A 22,981-nucleotide genomic window follows, 5' to 3' on the forward strand; every position below is an offset into this window, starting at 1 on the left:
TCCCGAAATCCCTGCACTAGCGGCCCTACATACTTAGGACGGGTATTTGAAGCTATGTCATGGCGACGTGGACACTTGGTGCTCGGGGCCTACGATGTGTTGCGAGAACTTGGATGATGAGGTCCAAGTGCGCAGCTTGGATGGCGTGGCGAGGTATGGGAGCAGTACCCGGCGGCCTCTGCACGTAGCCATCCATGACCGCAGCCTCAGACTATGCGGGCGCGCCCAGTCCCGACTTAAGCTTGCTAACCGCGTTGCTGATCTTATGATAGTTGAGAGCGCCTACGACTTCTTCCTCCAGCTCTTCACTGTCAAGGGAATCGGCGATCTGGTCGTCCAGCTCGACTAGAAGAAAGTTATTTTCTGGAAGCCCGTCGACGATTTCCTGGAGGTCGGACAATATCGGTTGAGTGTCTTCGATGAGGATCTCGCCTCCCGCAGACCGAAGTCGAGTGGTAGAAGCGCAAACATGCCCCGACGCACGCGCAGCTTCTCGGGACGGTGTCGGTGAGAAGGATGCAAACCTTTTACCGAGTTTACGGCGCCCATATGTAGAGACAGTAACGAGGCCGTGACTTTCGTCGCAAGGTCGAATGACTTGTGTCACTTTTATTGTGTGCTCAGGCGAAGGCCTCACTGCACCTGGTCCCCCCCTCCGAGTTCTCCTCTTCTGTAGTTTGTTTATCGACCAGATTTCGGGCTTTCCTTTGTAGCCGTATGGCTGCATTTAGGTGGATGTCAAACTTTCCTTTACATGTACTTTGGTTAGTGCATGGACTTTCCCGCCATGCCATTTGCCGCGGTAAACCACTCATGACGCACATATGAAGAGACGACGGCTTGAAGGGACGGTGTCAGCGCCGCAGTGGAAAACACTGGCCACGCGTTCCTAATGGGTAGGCCACACGTCATACGTTCTCTTTTGAGCAGGCAGCTTACGATCAGCGATGTCACGAGCAGAAACGGGGACAAATGAGAATACGACAAACTGGCTATGTACAACAAAACAAACTTTATTGTGCCAGGTTTGAAGTCGTTATTGAACACAGGGCGGCACGCTGCAGTTCCACTGGTTAGTAATTTGTACGGAGTACATGGAGAGCATTTTTTTGCATTAAAAACAACTACTGCAGATTCACACTCTACCATTGGTTATAATATGAGACACAGATTTCTGCAACAAACAATTTAAGGCACTAACAATTTCGTCGCTATCGAAAATTCTGTGTACAGAAGTTTAGTTCCGCGCTGCCAATACGCCGGGGTTCAATATTTTTTTCCAGGATTCGCGCAGAGATGCGAAGATCTTAACAATATGGAAGATTTTATCACCATCATCATTAGCAGCCTACTCAGGTTCACTGCAGGATGAAGGCCACTCCCACTGACCTCCAACTGTTCCTGTCCTGCGCTGCTAAAGTCCACAATGTACCCCCTAATTTCCTTGTTTAATCCTCCATCGAATTATTGGACTTCTACTTCTTCTAGTTCTATCTCTTGGTATCCACTCTGTTGCCCTAATTGACCACTGGTTGTCCGTTCGTCTGACTACATGGTCTGCCCACATTAATTTATTTTTCTTTATTTGTACTTGGATATCTTATATTTGGTTTTTCTCTGATGCAGGTAGCTCATGTTCTGTCTCTGAGCGATACTCCTAACATTATTCGCTTGATGGATCTTTGAGCCGACCTAAGTTTGGTTTCTAGGTGTTTAGTAGGGTGCCTAGGTCACGGTGTAAGATACATTTCTAGGTGTGGACACAGCCGCCTAAAAATGTGTCAAATAGAGTTGGTGGCACCATCGTGCCGCACGTAGACCTTTGATTGAAAGGCCACCTGGTGGCAGAACTCCTAACTAAGCTTCGCAGCGTCCTAGGCTTTAAGTGGTTTGACCAACGACTGTATGAAGCAAGGTAATTCGCAGGCACCAGCGGCATGCGTGTAAAACAACGCTGTTTGTGTGAACTCCCCATGACAGCTCACACAACGCGATCGTAACGCGTAATTTATTCGATTTTTTTTTAAAACAGCTGCGAGAGTTTGGGCATCCTAACTTCTTTTTGACGTGCTCTAAGCTCCTCTGAACATTGTACAGTGGCCGTGCGTTTGACATCGATTTGTCTCCGCCGTTTCGTGAGTGAACTTACGCCCGTTGTGCAACATCATTTACGACGAAGAAGCGTCAGCGTACTCGCCACAAGTTTAATCCATTTCAGATACTGGGCTTGCTCGTCCACCCATCCCAAGACCTAAAAAAATCCGACCGATATGTCTGACCTTCGGCCCATTTCCTTGACCCCAACAATCTGCAAACTCATCGAGCGCCTCGCAAATAATCGCGTGAAACGCTATATGGAATACGTGCGGCCATAGCTACACCCATCAAAAACTGGCTTCCGAACACACCTGGATTCGCGCGGTTCTTTATGGCTGCTGCGACGAGTGATTAAATACACATCTTCCACAGCAGAGAACCCCGACTATGCCCTTGCAAGGGACATGCGAAACTGCCAAACTGCAATCCTTACAGAATTGGCACATGCATTCTGAAGCCAGTGACCCCAAAACTGGATCCAGTCCTTTCTAGACAACCGCCCCCATACGATATAGCGCCACGAACACGAGATGGAGCCCCAAGACCTACTACATGGACAAGGGCGTGCCTCAAAACTCTATCCTTGCACCTGCGCGTTTCAATTTGGCAATGCCTTGTGTTGCTGGCAACTAGAAAAGAATTCTGCTGCACGCTTATATGCAGATGAACTTACTGTATGGACTGAAGCTGCAAACTACACATCATCTGAATAAATGAAAACTGAGTTGCAGGTCGCAGCCCACAGCCTTACGTCGAATCTTCCGACATTAGGGGTAGATCTGGCTCCTGAAAAAAACAGTTCGTGATGGTGCACGAACGGCATAATATACCTGCTGATATGCTACACACCATCTACTTATGTGACACACCAATTAGCTCTATGTGCGGCAGAAATAGACTGCTGGTTATGCCTTTTGCCAGTCATAACAGCGCGCAGTGCCGGTTAAAACAATTTCCAGGTACTTGAAGCCAATGCTTCCTATAATCTCTTTAATGTCAAATAAGTACTTAGGAGCCCAACAAGCGGCTTGCATTACCCTAGCACGAGCAGTTGCTCTAAGCCGCCTTCTCTACGGTGCCCTTGTATCGTTACCCTCTCAAACAGTCACAAGAAGCATTATCAGTACTGCACAGGGCCACGCTCTGAACAATAACCGGATTGCCGCGACATGCCCATCCCTACGCCCTCGAAATGGCCTCTGCCTCCTATGGAAGCCCTGCTTTCTGAAGCTGCCCTCCAACGCGAGCAACTCTGATCTCTTACGTGTCATGGAGAGGCGCGCGCCGCGTGGAATGCTCGAACTATGTTGCCGCCACCACGGAGTCAGGCATCGCTTGCCCGCTGGGATAGACCGCTTCTGACGAACGCCACATCACCGACCTGTCATTCCCAAAGCAAGGATGTGTCCACGCCATAAAGCCCTTCGTTGCATCCCGGACACGAAGCTCCCAGATGAAATAGACATCTTTACCGACGCCAGCCTGGACTAACATTGAATGGGCTTCGCATGGCATTGTCAAGCATGACCTGAATGTGATGGTTTAGTTACATCTTATACTTCATCCGGGTCGCACATAAACCGAACTGCGTGGCATTCTCTATTCACTAAATCATCGTGACTACAACGTCTCTACTCTACAACCTGGCAGCATTTGTATCTCCACCGACTCCAAAACTGCTATTGAAGAACTCAACAAAGCTTTTTATGACCATCCTACTGTCCACCAGATTCAAGCTATGGTCAATATACTCGCTAGGAACGGAACTAAGACTCACCTGACATGGATACCGGCACACATGATGCAGGGAAATCGCAACCAGACCGCGAACTCCACGGCTAGGGAAATCCTCCTCATAACCCATCCGCGGGATGACCAATCCCCTGCTGCTGTTTCCCCCGCCTGCTTTGTCCAGCAACTAGACCACGCTCACCACGCGCGCCGAATCCGGCCAGCATCAAGCACCCTCCTTGGCTACCTCAACGGCGTCCCCTCTCAACCACACCCAGCCGACATTTTCATTATTAAGACTCGTGCCAACGCTGCTCTCACTCCTCCCATTATACTGAAATGGATTCACCCTGGGAAGTCACCCCCCCCCCTCACGATGTCCTCACTGTTCAGCTTCTTCTATCGCGGGCCTAAACCATTTTTTTCTGGCAATGCGCTGCATTTTCAGACAATCGATATATTCTCAAAAGTGCATTCCCGAATGGTTCTTCACCAGAGAATCCCCCATGCCATGACTCGCAATTCCTCGCCGCTCAAGGCACATTTCCGCTTGAGAGCGGTCTAGCCCACTCGGCGCTTCAAACTGGACAATTAGATCCTCAATTCGAAGCTGCCAACACGAACCTTGAAGATTCAGGAAATGTTATTCCTACCTCCCTGGTATTCGCATTTGCCCCACCCCCCCCCCCCTTGGGCAACCGAACTTCTCTTCAGAATAAAGGACTTTACTGCTTACTACTATGCCGGATTTCTCTTTCGTGTTTGGGGTCAGCACTAACGATCTGTCCGAGGTAGCTGTATTATATTACTTCTACCATTTAGTTTCCTAAGCCGAAGAGGACGTTTTGCCATACTTATTTTCATTACTTTAAATTTCATAATTACTTTAGATTTATTCAGGTGTTTTTTTTTTATCCACAAGGCCGTGCTTTCTGATTGTAGTTCCTCAAGCATTGTTTGCAGGTGTTCTGCAGTCTCACTCAGCAATACTATGTCATCCGCAAACAGCAAATGGTAAAAATATTCCCCGTTTATTCTTAATACTCTGTTTTCCTAGTCATGCTTTCTAAACACCCCCTCCAGACATGCTGTGAATAGTTCTGGCGAGATGGTACCTCCCTGTCTTACTCCCTTTCAGATCGGGAATTGATCACTTTGATTGTGGAAAGTTATCCTGCCTTTACACGTTCAGGTGGCCAAAAACGCCGCTGAACGTGTAACAGCGACATTCCTCGCCGTTTTAAAACTAATCTCGGCAGAAACACTCCTTAGCGGGACGACGGTGGGCTTTTTGCCGGGCGGCGCGATAGTTGGGGTACCCTGTGCTCTCTAAAATCTTGAACCCTTGGGACCGCGACAGGGGTTCCAAAACTGTATTTCTGTGTTTTTTAAATAAACGCCTGTTAGATATCTTGGTAACCCTTGGTCGGGCGGTCACAGCAAGTTGTTGTAATTATTGGCGCGCCCAGGCATTTTCGAGTTATTCAAATTTTAGCGATGGCAACTGCGCCGCCCCGCATCACCTCCGTACTCATAGCTCGGTATGGTCACGGCGTTTGCGACGTAGCGATGAACTTAGTCAGAGTTTTTCTCTTTGTAGCTCAGTGTCCGACGTTGCGGAGGGTCTTTTTTAGCTTTTCGAACAATCTTTTGACACTAAATAACCAATAGTGTCCTTTTTTCAAATTTAATTGTGTCCTGTCAGTCCTGTCCATCCTGCCAGTCCTGTCCGTTTTCTCTTACGTGTGTCCTGTTCTTTAAAGCGCTAATCCCAGTTGTTATGATCATGAACCAACTAACCCAGCAACAAGTTTTATTAATTGTGTGGCTGGGCCGGTTAGGCTTGCGGTCACTACGGTTTGTGTACATAGCCTATGGACGAGCGCTATTATTATTTCGGTCTTTCGTTGTTTCAAAGTGCCTTCCGTATGCATCGGAAGGGTTGTTTAACCTATTTCAACTGTTTGAGGAAATGGCAGGTGAATTACTTGCTTATACCCCGATTTTGCACAGGCTGCTTCGCGGAATGGGGCTAAGGTTTCTGTGTTGTTTACATTTGGTATTGTGTATGTAACATAAAAAAAGCGCCTACCTTGCTTATTTAACTTGTCAAAGTATTGAAACAGTTGCGTGGTAATGCGAGTACAGTTTTTAAAAGGTTACCGTGTCGCAGAAGTTAGCGAGGTTTGTTTTAGTTGTCGTGACGTGAGGTGTGACTCAACGCGGCCACCCCCCACACCGAAAAAAAAAATAAAGCATTTAGTCTAAAACAATTGCTGCCAGGAGGTTCGCATTTTGTACAGGGGTGCTCCACAACTTTATGAAAGAGGAGTGCGAAAGGATTACAACTCACGTGGAAGATTTCTTGACGAGAATGGGAAAATTCCCGCAGCTCCGTCCGAACGCGTCCGCCATGAATGGGAGGTTCTCGAAACTCCCGCCCGCCACGGCGATCCGCCGTGAATGGAAGGTTCTCGGGAAACAGTTTACATATGTGTAATGCAATGCCACGCGCTTGCGCTGAGAACAGTGACGCTTGGAAACGCCGTAAGGGCAAAAGTAATTGTTGTTCCAAGAAATTAAAGCGCGCTTATTTTATTCTACACTTTTCTGGGCGTATGGAGTTTGGAGAAATTAGAGAAGCCAAACCTGAGACTTTTTTGGCTGTTTTGTATACGTTTAGGATAATTCATTAGTCTTCGTAGAGTTATAAAGTAGTGAAAGCGGGAACAGATTGGATGCAGACATTACCCAACATTTCTTGGAAAACCGATAATTTGCCTAAGGGACGAGATAAACAAATCCGGTGAAAGAATTTACGGAAACCGAAGAGTTACACCGGCTGTAGATAAAATGAACAGGGCGTCGTCCTTTTTCGGAAATAAAAGGCTGTACTATTGCGATCATGGGGAAAACGTTGCTCAGTAACGAGGATGGCAAAGCGGAAAGCCTGCTAGATGACACAAAGAGGCGAACCAGGAACCAAGAGTCAGTAAAAGAATTTGCCGTAAGTAAGGAAAGCGTGTATTTTTTCAGCTCAGTTCAGCCTTTTTCGGGGCACCTCAAGCGCGTAAAGACTCGTTGCAAGCAGAGATTTATTAAACGAAATCATAAAATGTGGTGTGTTATGGTCTTTACTGGCCTCTACTACATATTTATATCCCCGCATGTATTTTGCAGTGGACTGGCGGATATCATGAGAGGTTCCGCAAGTTTAGAGGCAGCCACTACCCAAAATCAGATGGCTTCATCATAGTCTATGACGTCACAAACAAGGTATGTTGCATCTAAAAGTGTCACTGCACACAGAACACTAGTAAGCCGAAATGGGAGTAAATTACTTATCCCATAACTCAATCCCAAGTCGGAGTATACTATACTCCCTCGAGTAGAAATATCGCCTTACTCCCAGTATTTTCAGAGTTCACTTAGTGTTATTTTGGGTCACGTTTTACAGCCACCAAAATGGGAGTTTTGAAGGGGTGCATTAGGAGTATGTTACTTTCTGCGCTTTAAGAGTTTTCAGAACTGGGAGAACTGTTGAGGCGCATTCGGAGTCTTTTTGCTGTTTTCTTGGTGTTTTATAAAACGCTACAAGGGAATTTATGACTACATGTGGGTGTTTAAGTAGGTTCGTAGCCCGTATGTTGTTTTCATTCAGGAGTGTCAAGGAACCGAGTAGGGCATAATTTTCCGATTCCTATTCGGACATTTCAATTGCAAAACGCGAAAGGATTATTTTCTGTGCGGAGACAGCTTATTGCATAGAAACTGCATGCACGAAAAACTTTTTCTTAACACGTATATAAAACAACACACTATAAATGAAAATACGTACAGTCATGGACAAATGAAATGCGGAAAAAAATATGAACCAGAACTCGCAAAATTGAAAAAAATACTGTACGTTGGGGCAAATAATGGCGCGCCAACGGTATATTTGGAACGCCATTTTTCCCACCTTGGCTGTTATGACTATGCTACTGGTCATTTTGACGTGCATGGAAAGTAATCTGGCTGTTTATGTGTTGTGGTTTATATTTTCCTGTGTGTGTTTCATTTCTTCACGACTATACATCGAGATCACAAGGCATCTGGTAAGATCTTTATTTACTACAACACTCTTCATCCAAAATAAGTGTAAGCCATTTGCAAGTAATGAGGTCAGCTAGCCATTGATAGTTGCGCTGTTCACTTACACATGCTTGCTAAACACTGACTATGTGCCCTCTCCTGGCATGAAACCACGACGCCACGGAACAACCAGGATTACAGGGGTGACAGAGCTCTTTAAATCTACAGCAACAAATACAGGCGCATGTTGTGAAGCCGCCCTGAAAAAAACACGGCATTGTAATGACGCGCAACTTGTCACTATGTGGTCAACTTTTCTTAATATCTGAATTTTTATTTAAAGCTGTGTCAAGTTTCTTTCATCCGAGACACCTCCGCTCACTCGCTGGTCAAGAACACGCAGGTCAAGATGAAGTGTTGTTCGAAACGAGAGTGACCCTCGTTGAGACCAACTTCTGAAAATCGCGTCTCATCGCCTGTGAAGCATAGGCGCGTTAAACCCCACAATCAATCCATCAACTTCACAAAATAATTCTATATCTCCTTCCTCCACTCTTGGGTAGTGTTGTGGTCGCAGGCTTTAGGTTCTACCCTCTGCACTTCCACCTCTCTCCCATCACTAACATTGCGAAGAGACTAAGGTCGTTGTGACGCATCCGCTGAACACTGTTTCCAGTGCTCCTAAACAAAACAGACGTCCGAGGCCCTACAAAAATGCTCCCACAAATGGCACTTGCTGGTTCAATTCGTACCCACCTAGCGCACGGAGAGCTCCCTTTATCGACGTCCCTCCAAGGCGCACCGACCCTATACCTTCTTAGAGCAACCAATGCGGCTATTACGTGCACGGGGCGGTATTCTACCACGTACCAGGAGTGACAGGAACCGCTCTTACTTCTGCAGAAAATCGGCTCTGCGGCGCTGGCTAGGCCAACTTCAGCTTCTCCTGCAAATGATCAGCCACGTCTACAGCCTGACAAAAACACCAACTAGCCCTACTTCCTCGATCACTGTTTACAATGCGGAAACGCTTCAGTCTTCTCGCGACCGGCGCGCACAAAAATGAAGCAGACACTGCTTGTGATGGCCACTTTTCCTGTACACAGTTTAGCCTCCCCAATGACGTTCCGGGCATGGCGCCATCTCTCACGCACAGCGCTCGCCTCGACAGGCGGAGAATTACCGGTAGAATGACGCGGGAAACCCACGGTTTAATTTGACACTGCAAGGGCTCTCGCAACCCAAATGTTGAATAAAAAGAATGGCCACGTATCTAGTCCTTTTGTTGCAAATATCTTCGAAAGACGACAGTCAACTGGCGTCCCTGCCATGTAAATGTCTCCCTTCTCTTTCCCGCTCGCGTCTCATGCTGTTCCTCTCCCGTCTCCTTCCTTCCATAATAACCGCTAGAGGTTAGCTCAAGACAATTTAAATTTACCGCGTTCTACTGCTACAGGTCGGGTGCCTCGTAGCCAGCGCTGTCGTGCAGGGGAGACGCGCCTGATTCGAGGCACCCTACTACAATGCTTACAGAACCCCGTTGCCCTGCTCCACGTACATTCCAAGAAACACGTGGAACCTATCTAGAGGAGCCTTCAGTTACTGTTGCCGTTTGATTTATTAAAATATCGCCAGAAGCTATAGTGGCGCGGGAAACAGCAGATGACGAGATTCTGCAGTTGAAAAAGTATTTCATTTGATATCACAAAAACCAAGCATCCATGAATTCTTTAAAAAAGAAGACGCCAAATATAACTGATTTATTGATTTCCTGCCTCACATTTGCGTAATGTTTTGTTCTTGTTCAACAATGCTAACAAGTATGAAGATTGTCACCGGACTTAGACGTTTAGATCTGACTTTCGGTATATAAGACTTTTGCTACGCAGATTCTGCTTCACTTTGTCCGGGTGGCGGAATCGAGTCACAGACAGACAGACAGACAGACAGACAGACAGACAGACAGACAGACAGACCAAAATTTCGGTGTACAAGTAGTCCAGGGAAAGCTATCGTCTTTGAAAAAACGTGCAAGTTCAATGCTTACCCTTACTGGCTCGCAGAGGCGCAACTGCATCGTTTTCAACGAGCCACTCTCCGTTCGCGGTCACTTCATTTACGCCTCGCGCCGGTTCGCTGGCGTACTCCGTTGGGGCGAGGTTCGGTGACTCGGAGGTGACGTTTCAGGGCGTGGCCGGTTAGTGTGGGCTGGTTCCACAATGTTCGCAAAGAGCTTCGGCTGGCGGGAAGCACCACCTCGCATCTTCTCGTGCTGCCTGAAGCTCACACAGGCAAACAGATTTCGGGGACGGTAGAGCTCACAGGAAACTCACCGGCAGCCATATTGTCAGGATGCGTAGTGAAGGGGGGGTGTGGAAAAGGAAGAGAAGCAGGTGGAGTCGGAGTTTTCCATACTCCCCTTAGGACAAATGCTTCGTTTTGGGCGAGGCAAAATTAGGGTAAATTCGCCTACTTACGGCGGCTCTTGGACACGAAAGTAAACTGGTAGTTTTTTCCGCTATCCTACTACCGAACGTGGCACTAAGACGCCTGCTGGGAGTAGTTTCAAAGACGTATTTCAGTTAAAAAATTCCCAGTCAAGATAATTTGTGTCTTGTCTGTGAGCCACTTCCCAAAGTACGATGTATTTTGGGAATGAGGTATAAAATGCCTTTTTTTAAAACCCTGTTAACACACACACCTACACACACACACACACACATATATATATATATATATATATATATTTATATATATACATCTATATATATATATATATATATATATATATATATATATATATATATATATATATATATATATATATATATATATATATATATATATATATATATATATATATATATATATATATATATATATATATATATATAGTTTGCTAAAGCTTAAATCTTTTAAACAAAAAAAGGAAAAGAAAATATCTTTCAGAGTGAACTCGTCCACCTGAGAATGAATTTCACAACATAATATAGGCCAAACTGCCGAATTAGGCATGTAAAAGCTTATAAAACAACTTTTTGGTGACATAAGATGGGAAACAGGCTTTCAAAATATACTAAACAGACTCCATGCATAAACCATTTAGGTGTAGAGACACATTTAAAACAGTGCGCCTGTGTTTTTGTCTGCAACCACCCAGATATAACATCATTTCAGGTGCACGCCTATGAGAGTCAGTTATGGTACATGAGTCACTGTAAAGCCATAGACAAATGAAATAGCAGCACGAAAATATGAACCAGGACATGAGAAATCGCAAACATGGATAATGGAGACACAATCTTGGCTCTCTAGTGGCGTATTCGGAACGGCAAATTTTCAATATTACCGATTGTAATAAAGCCAAGCGATAATCTCACATGTGCGGAAGTTAATCGCGCTATTTATGTGTTGGGGTTCATATTCTCGTGTTCACGTCTCACTTGTCCGCAAGTGTAGTTTATCCTTCCTTTGTTTTCTACCGCCGTCTTAGCAATTCCTGTAGTATGTTACACCTAATGTTCAATACCAATCGCTAGCATTTCCTTCCTTTGAAGGTTTCCATGTTAGCGATTATTGAATAGTACTTGTGTGTTTCCCCAATGCATTTGCTGGCTGGTCTTGTGGCTATAAATTTTGAGTACGACATGATAGTTTCTAACATGATGATCGTTTTCCTTGTTGGGATGTATGAAGTGGTTTGTCTGCATGTTACCAAATCTTTTCCACAAAATGCGTGAATCAAACGCTATTTCTATGAAATTGGGAATTTTCATTGCTTACGCACTAGTGAACAGTGGGTACTGTACGTTCTGTTGTGCCAAAACGTGGACCCCCAGCTTTGCCAAAGTATTCTTTGAGACAGCCTTTTCTGCCTACTTACAGCATCGTGCACTCTGCATATGATGCAAATAAATCTCATTCTTCATTTTTGGTATCACTGAAGTAGATAAAAACAGTACGATAAGCTGGCAGATCCAAGCTTCAAAAATTAAATAGGTCAGTTTTCTTAAATAAGGCAGTATGATATTTTCAAAATTTGGTGTGGCTATCTCCCAAGTTACCAGTGATTGGTAGTGACAGGGCGGGGATATGTGAACAATTTAAATTAGCCGGTTTATAAAATTAATAGGCGTGAGCGGTTGAGCGACTAACCTTCTTGTTGATCAAATAATGCTTCAGTCGCGATTGATTTCTTAACTAGTTAATCGGTTGCCATGAACCAAGAGTGCCAGGGTGAAATTCTGCGGAAGCCTGCCAATGATTTTGTCGCGGTTACACAGCCGGCTTTACATCACAACAGGAAACTATGCAAGCATGCTCCCAGATCACACATATTAAGTCCGCAAAGCAGTAGCCGTGACAGATAGGAGAAAGGCCAGAAAGGAGAAAGTTCAGTTGACCCCACCCTGCCTTCTCACGTGCATGTCCATCATTCAAGAAAAAAAAAAAGAAATCCTCCAACTGAAAGTCACTGAGAACCTAACGTTCCCACAAGCGCGCCTGAAGCACGCCTTGATATCGGACAAAAATTATGCAGACGCAGCTCGCGGGAAGGGGGGGAGGGAGGGGCGTCGTCTCTTAGATGCGGGCACCCAGTGCAGCGAGGCTGACCTAGCCCCGTCGCAGCCCTCCACTCAGCAGCAGGAAGTCGTTACTGAGGCTTCTGCTGCTGCACATGGATGTAGTGCTGGGCCAAAGGCCGCCAGCACGACTTCCGCTCGGGTCAGCAATGTTGGCCTGTTTTCGTCTCAATCCTCTGTGCAGCAGCAGAAGGCTGCCCCTGTGGCCACTGCTGTTGCTGCTCGGTCTAGGACTGAGGCTACGGCCTCTAGAACAACCTCTGGTGCCCACGACACGGTTTCATGCTCAGAAGCCGCGGTTCAGGCAATGGATGTCTCGCCAATAATGTCTACTCCTAAGTCATCACAACAACGTCGCGGTGCCACTGGTCGTGGTAAACCGACCAAACCAAAGACCTGTATGGTCATTGCACCCGAAACTCACTCTGCAACCTAACGAATTTGTTGAGAAGGGCTCCAAAAACACGGCGTACTAAAAATAGCACTTAAAGAACAAACAAACAAAAAAAGCAGATGATTCTTTTTTTGTTGATTCTCATGGCTGCTGAAAATGTTTTGCTCTGAAATTGTACGGGGTTATGCAATCTTAACGATATTTATGACATACCCCCCAATCACAAACAAAAAATATTGTGCCTCCAAGAAAGACTCCTGCACCCATCACAGACAAACTTTTTAACGCAGTACGTCGTCTTCCGTAAGGACAGACAAAACTGCATCCAGCCGTCTGGTCGTGTAGCAACATTACTACAAAGATCAGTGACTTGTCATTATCTTATGCTACACATCTCTTGAAGCTGTACCTGTTAGAGCCATAGTTTTTGGAAAACTAGTTAGTGTGCTCTCTTTACATTCCGCCTGAGCATGACCTGCCCAACGCAGAATTTGAAAACCTAATTAATTAGCTACGGGAACCCTACATCATATTTGGTGATCTTAATTATCCAAACCCCATCTGGGGATCTGTGCGAGCCGATGCTTGAGGGTGGCTTATTGAAAGGTTTGGCACGTCGTCCGGATGTTGCATCTTTAATACAAAACACCCCACATATTACAACACCACACACCACAGTTATTCAGCAATCGACCTTGAAATTGGCTCCGCAATATTACTGTCTACGCTTGAATGGAATGTAATTAACAACCCCCTTGGCAGTGCCATTCTCCCGTAAAACAAATCCCTACAAACGATGACTCTCAAGACACAGAACCCCTTCGAAGATTTAAAGTACAAGCAGCTCAATGGAAAACATACAAAGAACTTTGCCAGGCCAGCTCCTACATCACCACCCCATTTAAATGTTGAAGCTGCCACTTCACTGATTGAGCCCCATATTCTTGACTGCGCACAGAAAAACATTCCAGGGACTACATCTAAAACTTTTCTAGAACCCAGACCGTGGTGGAATGAGGACTGCAGACGTGCACGGTCTGAACAGAACAAGCCGTGAACACTCTTACGCCGCTATTCCACGGCCTAGAAACTGCTCAACTTTAAACTGGAAAAGCCAAAGGAAAGCGTACGCGTCGTATGGCAACAAATGAAAATTGGGCAAGGTTTTTATTCTTATATAGACTCTAGGAAAGGCTGGACTAGAAGAAAAGAAATAAAAGGCTGCAGTACTCATCCTCTTCCCCCTCGTAAGCAGTCTAGGTACCACTGTAACAGATCAAGCAGATGCTCTTGGGAAACACTTTGAACATGTATGCAGCTCTTCACATTATACACAAACATTTTTGCAGCACCAGAAGACAGCTGTAATCGTGTAAATTGAATACGCTGTAAAGAACGCAGGTAGCCTGAAAGCAGTGAAGAGACGTCTTGGCGTGGGGAAAAATCAGATGTATGCACTTAAGGATAAGCAAGGCAATGTCATCACAAATAGGGATAAAATAGTCACAGTGGCCGAGGAGTTCTACAGGGATCTGTACAGTAGCCAGGACATACAGGATAATGCCGAACGAGACAGTAGTTCACAGGAGATAGACATCCCACCAGTAACGACCGAAGAAGTAAGGAAGGCTTTGAAAGAAATGAAAGGGGGCAAAGCACCTGGTGAGGATCAGATAACAGCAGACCTCTTGAAGGATGGCGGAGAAATTGTCCTTGAAAAACTGGCAAACCTGTATACGCAATGCCTAATGACCGCAATGGTACCGGAATCTTGGAAGAACGCGAATATCATCCTAATTCATAAGAAAGGCGACATGAAGGACTTGAAAAATTACCGGCCGATCAGCTTACTGTCAGTCGTCTACAAGGTATTTACCAAGGTAATCGCTAATCGAATTTCTGCAACCCTAGATTTCAGTCAACTTAAAGAACAAGCAGGGTTCCGTAAAGGTTATTCAACAATGGACCATATTCACACGATCAATCAGGTGATAGAGAAGTGCGCTGAGTATACTGAACCCCTATATATAGCCTTCATAGATTATGAGAAAGCATTTGACTCGGTCGAAACCCTAGCAGTCATTCAGGCATTACGGAACCAGGGGGTAGATGAGCATTATGTAACAATACTAGAGGATATCTACAATGGGTCTACAGCTACGATCATGCTCCATAGGGAGAGCAGTAAAATACCTATAAGAAAGGGTGTCAGACAAGGAGACACAATCTCTCCAATGCTATTCACAGCATGTTTACAAGAAGTATTCAGAACGTTGGATTGGGAACAGGTGGGTGTAAGGGTTAATGGAGAATACCTCAGTAACCTCAGATTTGCTGATGACGTTGCCTTGCTAAGTAACTCGGGGGACGAATTGCAAAGCATGCTTTTCGCACTGGGCGAACAGAGTAGAACCGTGGGACTGAAAATTAATATGCAGAAAACTAAAGTAATGATCAATAACCTCGGGACAGCACAGCGGTTTGACATAGGTGGCGAGGCAGTGGAAGTGGTAAGCGAATATATCTACTTAGGCCAAGTTGTGACCCCAGATACAAACCATGAGGCAGAGATAATTAGAAGGATCAGAATGGGGTGGGGTGCATATGGCAGACATTCTCAGATAATGAATAGCAGCCTACCATTGTCGCTGAAGAAGAAAGTGTATGACAGCTGCATCTTACCGGTACTTACCTACGGGGCAGAAACTTGGAGGCTCACTAAGAGGGTTCAACTTAAATTGAGAACAATTCAGCGGGCAATGGAGCGGAAAATGATAGGTGTAACATTAAGGGACAGGAAGAGAGCGGAGTGGGTCAGGGAGCAAACTGGTGTTAAAGACATATTAGTAGAAATTAAGAAGAAATGGACGTGGGCAGGACATGTAATGCGAAGGCAAGATAACCGCTGGTCATTAAGGGTAACAGAGCGGATCCCTAGAGAAGGCAAGCGTTGCAGGGGGCGGCAGAAAGTTAGATGGGCAGATGAGATAAAGAAGTTTGCGGGGATAAATTGGTCACAGTTAGCACAGGACCGAGGCAATTGGAGAATAATGTGAGAGGCCTTTGCCCTGCAGTGGGCGTAGATAGGCTGGTGATGATGATGATGATGATGAAGACAGCTAAGCGTTATCCCTTAGGTGTGAAACAGGGTTTGAATGATGGATACAGTTCCCCGTTTGACATGCGTGAATTGATGAGTGCACTTACGATATGTGGGAAGTCAGCCCCTGGAGCGAATAGAATTACCTATGACATGATTAGACACCTACACAGCGACAATCTCAATACAATGCTCTGTCTTTTTAACAAAATATGCAAACATGAAAAGAGGCTATCGTTGTACCACTTGTTAAAAAAGGAAAAGAATCCTGTCTCGCTGCTAGTAAAGGCCTATCACTTGGACTAGCTGTTTATGTGAGCCCCTCGAAAACAGGATATATAGGCGACTTCATTATTTTCTTGAGTTTCATGGTGTTTTAGGCAAAATTCAGACAGGTTATAGGTCCGGATCAACTACGGATAGTCTGGTTGCTTTAGAATCGTATGTGAAAGATGCCTTCGTCCATTAAGAACACTGCTTGTGTGTTTTTTTACATGGAAAGGGCAAGTGATAGAACATGGTGACACGATATATTGCTGGATTTGCAATCATTCGGCCTTGGCTTTAACGCGCTCAATATTGTTAAGGACCATCTTTCTATCGCACATTTTGTGCGCGTGTGCGTAATGTGCTGTCCAGAACCTTTGTTCAAGAAAATGGCGTACCCCAGGGGGGAGTGCTGAGCTGTGCACATTTCCTTGTAAAAATTAATTCGCTAAAAATGTTCTCCCCGGAACTGTCTCGTACTCCTCTTAAGTCGACGACTTTCAAGGGAGTTTTAAATCCTGTAATTCATCTATATGTGAACGCCAGATCTAATTAGGTTTAAACAATATGTTACATGGGCTCAGAAAAACGGGTTTACATTAACGCTGATAAAAGCGCTGTTCTGGTATTTTCTAGGCAACGCGGCGTCCATCCCCTTCCCTGCATTACGCTAAAACGTCAGCCCATACCTCTAAAAAATGAGCACAAGTTTCTGGTTATTTTACTTGTGCACAAACACATTAATTCCGCATATCAAATTACTCAAAATGCAATGCCCAAAAACGATGGCCATTTTAAAAGTTTTATCCCATCAGTCCTGGGCAACGGGCATGAAGTGTCTGCTCGCACTTCTAAATAGCCTTGTAAGGTCAACTATGGATGTATTGTATACCAGTCTGCAAGCAAAACAGCCCTGAAAATGTTGTACCCGGTATACATCTCGGGGCTTCGCTTGGCCACAGGTGCATATCTAATGACCCTTATTCCATCCCTGCATTTTGAATCCAATGTTTGGTCCTTGGAGTACCAGCGCACTTACACAGCTCTGATGAATGCTGCAAAGATCACTTCTCTGAAGGAACACCCTTTGAAGACCATTATGAAGAATAACACTAGTATTCAACTTTTTGAAAAACGACCATCCATAGCACCTCCTTTTCCTTTAGCAGTGTCACGCCTTGTAAAAGAGTTCCAAGTTCCTCTTACTGATTTTTACTGCACCTCTATTCATTAGTCGGTTGCTCCGTTGGACATTTTGCAATTCAGTGTGACATGTCCTTCAGAGAAACACAAAAGAAAAATGTACCAAATTTTGTTATTGCTCAGCCCTTTCTGTCCCTTAGGGACGAATACAAAGAAGCGGAATTCTACACGGAACCCTGGAATAGTTCTGCAGGCGTTTCGTGTGCTGCAAATAGCGCGATATTAACTTCATCCAAAACAATTAGCAGGAACACTAGTATATTTACTGCAGAGGCATACGGTGTGCTGCTAGCATTGAGCCAATTTTTCTAACACAAAATTAAGAGCTCAGTCATATATACAGACTCTTTGAGTCTTGTTTCAAATCTTTCGTCTCTGAAGGCCAGAACAAACCCAACTTTTAAAGCCGTTTAAAGAGCTCTGTACTCGGCTTATAGTATCAATCTTGCTGTCACAGCTGTACTGGGTTCGGCGCCACTGTGGCATGGCGGGAAACGAAGCCGCTGACCAAAGTGCGCCATAGACATAAACCTTCGAACATATCAAGACCTAAAACTATTTGTGAGGAGGAAGCTTCAAAACCACTGGAAACAACAGTTGGATAAAGTAATAAATAATATATTACATGTTATTAAACCTAAAATACCAAAACGTACTGCCGAGAAACATGACAGATCCACGGAGGCGGCCTTATGCAGGCTGAGAATTGGCCGCACAGACATCGCACATTCATACCTGTTAGCTTGCACAAACAAGCCACAGTGCCAACGATGTGGGGGGCAGCTTTCTGTATTTCATATTCGTATTGAATGTGATATGTGCAGCATTGAAAGGAAACGTCATGGTAATGAACCCTACACACATAACATTCTCTTGAACCCTTCATTATTTTTATCGAACCATCCCATCTTCTCTTGCAAAAACGTTTTTAGTTACCTAGCAGATGCAGACGGTTTAAAACACTTATCATATATCCCATAACCTCACCTGTGTTCATTATGTGCTTTAAAACAGCGGCGGAACCTGAGGCGTTGCACCGTAGGTGCCTGCACTCACTATGTTTTCACAAGACCCTATACACCATTTCTCTTAGTATACTCACTATTTCAAATGTGGCCCTATACGCCAACCCCCTTAGTAAAATTTCTTAAGCAAGTGCATTTATTACAAATTATTCTCATCTCATTGACCACTGTCATGGCGCTGTCTGCTTTTGTCGGCCTTGCGCCATTGAACCCTAAATCATCCTCCTCACTCAAACCGCTTTGGCGTTGTATAGACTAACTGACTTAACTGAACTACGATTGATCAGGTCCCCCTCCAGTTAACTGGATGACATCGATGACTGCCGATGTTCCTGGGTCCAGATATCGTGTGAATCACAACGAACATGGTGATAAGCGTCCCGGCCGCATCAGCGCCATGACGGTGATCAGCTTGGCTCATTTGGAATGTCTTTGGCTCATTTGGCTCATTTGGTCAGCTTGGCTCATTTGGAATTTGGATACCTGAAAACGTTAACAAACTTAGTTGCCAACGCAGTGCGAACTCGCCATTCCAACTAGCCAGTGCGAACTCGCCATGAATGCCTGTAATTACTCAGGCTTGACCGTGCCGGCCACATGACAGTAAAAACCGTGGTCAAACGTGCAATATTTTTTCTACTTTCTTTCTACCTAACCAACGCACTCGTTTGATCAATCTATTAATCGATAAAAGTTCGGGGGTTAAATTTGTAACCGACGCCCAGCCCTAAAAATTAACGCGAAGGAACCACCGGCTTATAGCGCTTAGATACTCAGAAAGGTAGAACTTTTACGAACTCTTTTCCGTAAATGCATAACAGAAAACTGCAAGGTTACGTTTTCGTTGTAACACAATAAAAGTCATTTATTTAGGGCAGCTGAGTAAACCTTTTGTTCATTTTCGGGCTATTTCTCGCACGCTGAAGATGACAAAAAGTTTTTAAAAGTACGTACCGTCGTCTCCGTGGCTCCCCTTCTTAGCAGCTGGTGTCCGATCTTAGGAGTGGTGCGTGTCAAGGGTTGCAATTGCCGAAGCGGAGGGCAAACGCAACAGGAGATTCGTTAGACAAATTCGCAGCCTTTGCCACCAAAGAAGATGGGATCAAACCAAAATTACAAGGGGTGTTTATAGCTTTCTAAGGATGTGATGGGAAAAGCCTAGTTAGAACGTGTGTCGATCTGCTGTTGAACGTCTGCCTGAATTTGCGGCCGCGCAAGTCACCAACTGACCAGCCGCTGCAGACAGCCCTCTCCGAAGTTCGTTCCGCAGGCTCACCTTTGCCTGAAGCCACGTGTTCGCTCCTGTCGGCCCGTCGGTGCAGTCCCTTCTCAATGCGGCTTGTATGAATCTTGTGCCAGCCAAGTACCTACATTTCGCGCTGAAGTTTACCTTTACTGGCGTGCGCTTCGTAGCTCTTCCTCTTTTAATAACAAAAGATCGGCGATTAATGGACATATCACGACGTGTTTCACTGCATTGAGATCTGTGAATTAAGAGCGCGGGCAGAAATGACCGTAGCCCACCAGCACGTTCTTGAATCCTAGCCCAGATCTTGTTGCGAGGGCTTTCGACTTCGAACGGTGTGGCTGTTGCTGTAATTAAATAAAAAAAAGATATGTCAAAGTAATGTTAATGCAAGGGGCTTGCCACTTCCAGAAGCGCGCAGTTTTAAGTTATGAGATACACGTCTAAGACCTATTTTATAGAAATTTTAGGCTAGATATTAGTATTATCCAAAACAATCTCCGGAAACCTTTCGCGGCTACAGTAGAGACGCAAATTTCGTAGGAAATATTACAGACAAGTCATTTCAAAGACGTTGCACTGCACTGAGCTTTCGAATCTAACGTGTTGGAGAACTGCTTAACTTGGTTCATTAGTCCGGCGGTGCAAGGTAAAGATTTGGGGCGGTTGAAAGTCTCGTAGTTTTTTTGTGTAGTTGCCTTGTGAATTTTCTTAGAAATAAATTTTAAGCCATTAACGGCATTGCCGCTAATATCGCTAAATAATTAGGAACCTTTAACCCTCCGCTCCGCTTGCTGAGAAGGTTAGTTGTGAGCTCTGGACTGTATGTTCAAATGCCGCGAGCATTTACGACATCATGCTCAGCTGCCCGAAATTTCTGGTGACCTGGAAGCAATCATGACGTCACTTGTAGGCCCGCTTCCAGTGACATTTTCAAACGATAGTTAAAATCCCGCTAGAGCCATTTTTATGTAGATGGGCGGTGCAACCACGTCGCAATTGCTAAACCAAACATTGCAACGATGTCATCAAAGCTTGGATAATAGAGTTACCATGATATGAAACTGCATGCCCACTTTGATAAAAATACGGGTGACTCCGTGATACTACCTGATCCGCGTTGGTATAGGAACCGTTAATCTCTGGGTTATAACAACCATAATTGTCTTGCTCCAGAAACCGCGTTGCCATTGTAAGAGAGATACTTGTTTCGCAAGCTCTATCAAAGCAGCACAGATTCTGCAGAAACAAAAACGCGGCTGCTATAGATGTCGTGATTCCGAAAATGGCCGGCCGAAATTGCAGGTAAACGTTCTGCCCAACTGGAGGTACATTTTTCAAAAATTTTACCTTGAGGACGAAAGCGTTCAGGAATTTCGATCATGAAGAATAGTCGTTGGAGCCACTATTCGATAAAGCGATGGGGGATTCTTTTTCGCCACGGCTTGCACACGCTTGGTTAGCCAACGCCGGGTGCTGCGTTATATAGCGGTGGATAAAAGCACGATGTTGGCACTTTATTGCAGACGTCTTTCGACAACATAAATAAGTGGCTGGAAGAAATAGCAGAATATGCACCTGGTGATGTCATCAAGCTTCTGGTGGGAAACAAGAGCGACATGACCGAAAAGAAGGCCGTTAGCCACCAGTCTGCACAGGCAAGTGACAGTTTTGTTTTGCGGCTCTGTTAAACATATTAGCACTATGAGGAATTGTAATAAATTCACATAAAAATTTGCGTATAGTTTGTGTCTATCGTGTGGCTTTTTGTACCCAACGTGCATTCGCTGAATAATAAATGAAGGGAGGATTGCCAAGGGAGAATGCTGGGTCACATCGGTGTAAACAGCCGGAGTGACGTGGTTCACGCCTGCTGGATTGTTTCGGAATAAATACTTTGCCTGCACAAGCGTCAGAAACTGAAGCCTAAAGAATTCCATAATTCTCACAGCACACTTAGCCCGAACACAGACACTTTTGGAAGTATTCGCGATTAGTTTTCAGAATAATAATGCAAATATTTTGCTGAGAAATACAATTATATGGGTTAAGGCCAGGTTTCTGTGGGTGCGTCCACTCTTCCTTTTTTTGCAGCCAAGGAAACGTATCCCAATTATCAGCACACCGTACATTTACAATTTAAATAGTAACTTATTCAAAGTAAACCTTTGGTGCATAATTCGTTATTGGTACGAAGAAGCAAATTGGTCATTGTATTATGGGTACTGTACTTAGTATTCTCGCACATATTCCTCCCAGGGCCAATTTTGTGACCGTGCTAGCTTTGCCGGGACAGCTGGATGCCAGCTAAAGCATGACAGATGCCCCTGTGTTTGAATTACCCTGACCTGTTGTGGTTACTCAAGCACGGTGACCTTTAACCACCAATAAGGACCGTGTCTTTTTGGCGATAATTCCGTGCAGGCGTTAAGGGCCAGTTGTTGTTGTTGTTGAAAACGTTTATTACGAAAAGAGGGGAAGGGAGTTGGGTTAAAAGTGGAGCACTGGGTGGCCATCCTATTCCGGTAGGCCGCGGGCTGTGGCTGCAGGTCATGCGGTAATTTTGCATTATAATCGGAATAATTTATGCATTACTCAAGGTTCATTCTCCCCAGGTGGCACCGCTGCTGCAAAAGGTTGCTCGAAACCACATTTTTCAATGTCAGTACTTACACCAGGAGTGCGATTAAACACAGATACCATTTTTAGTACACGAGCTTTCCATGCGAGTTTTGAGCATTTACTGCGTAGGTAGCACCAAGACACGCGCTGACCCATGAAGACCATCTTCTGGAAAGCCTTATTTGCTAGAACAGAGTATCAGAGAAAATGTTAATTAGTACAAATTGGTTTCAAAACTATAGCATATGTTGCCAGAAGGCACTGGATATGCGGCTCGATAATGTAGTGCGCCGAAATTTCACGTGGGAGTTTAGTATATTCTGCCTATCCCAGTGAACACCTGCGTCAATATCTGCGCAATGATCAAGGTATATATTGAATGATTCAGTAAATATACTCGAAAAGGCCCTCACGCAGGTGGATATTAAATGGGGGATGGATACCCACCGAAATGTGATACACTGTGCTCGAAAGACGGAAAATTCGAAAAACCAGTTCAGTGGAAAGCGCGAAAAACCAATTAGTAGAATAGAGGGCGAGTGATATATGCACCAAAATATAAATGAAAAGAAATTTAGACCTTTTCCACTTGGTGAAGATAAAAGCCAGCGTAGCTGTAGGTAATGTGGGCTTTCGAGT

At 44.9% G+C, this 22,981-nt stretch overlaps 1 protein-coding gene across 1 annotated transcript in view; it reads left to right on the plus strand.

The window, feature by feature from the left end:
• The window catches only part of LOC144149273 (uncharacterized), a 97,020-nt gene that overhangs the window by 65,262 nt on the left and 8,777 nt on the right, over positions 1-22,981 (plus strand). Inside the window, exons 11-12 of the mRNA XM_077680826.1 lie at positions 7,009-7,104; positions 21,247-21,378. Of these exons, the coding sequence (XP_077536952.1) occupies positions 7,009-7,104; positions 21,247-21,378 (228 nt within the window). The remainder of the gene's footprint in view (positions 1-7,008; positions 7,105-21,246; positions 21,379-22,981) is intronic.

The sequence above is a fragment of the Haemaphysalis longicornis genome, unplaced genomic scaffold (genome assembly GCF_048455015.1).
Source record: "Haemaphysalis longicornis isolate Haplotype H1 unplaced genomic scaffold, Haemaphysalis longicornis Haplotype H1 scaffold_8, whole genome shotgun sequence".
Classification (NCBI taxonomy): Eukaryota; Metazoa; Arthropoda; class Arachnida; order Ixodida; family Ixodidae; genus Haemaphysalis; species Haemaphysalis longicornis.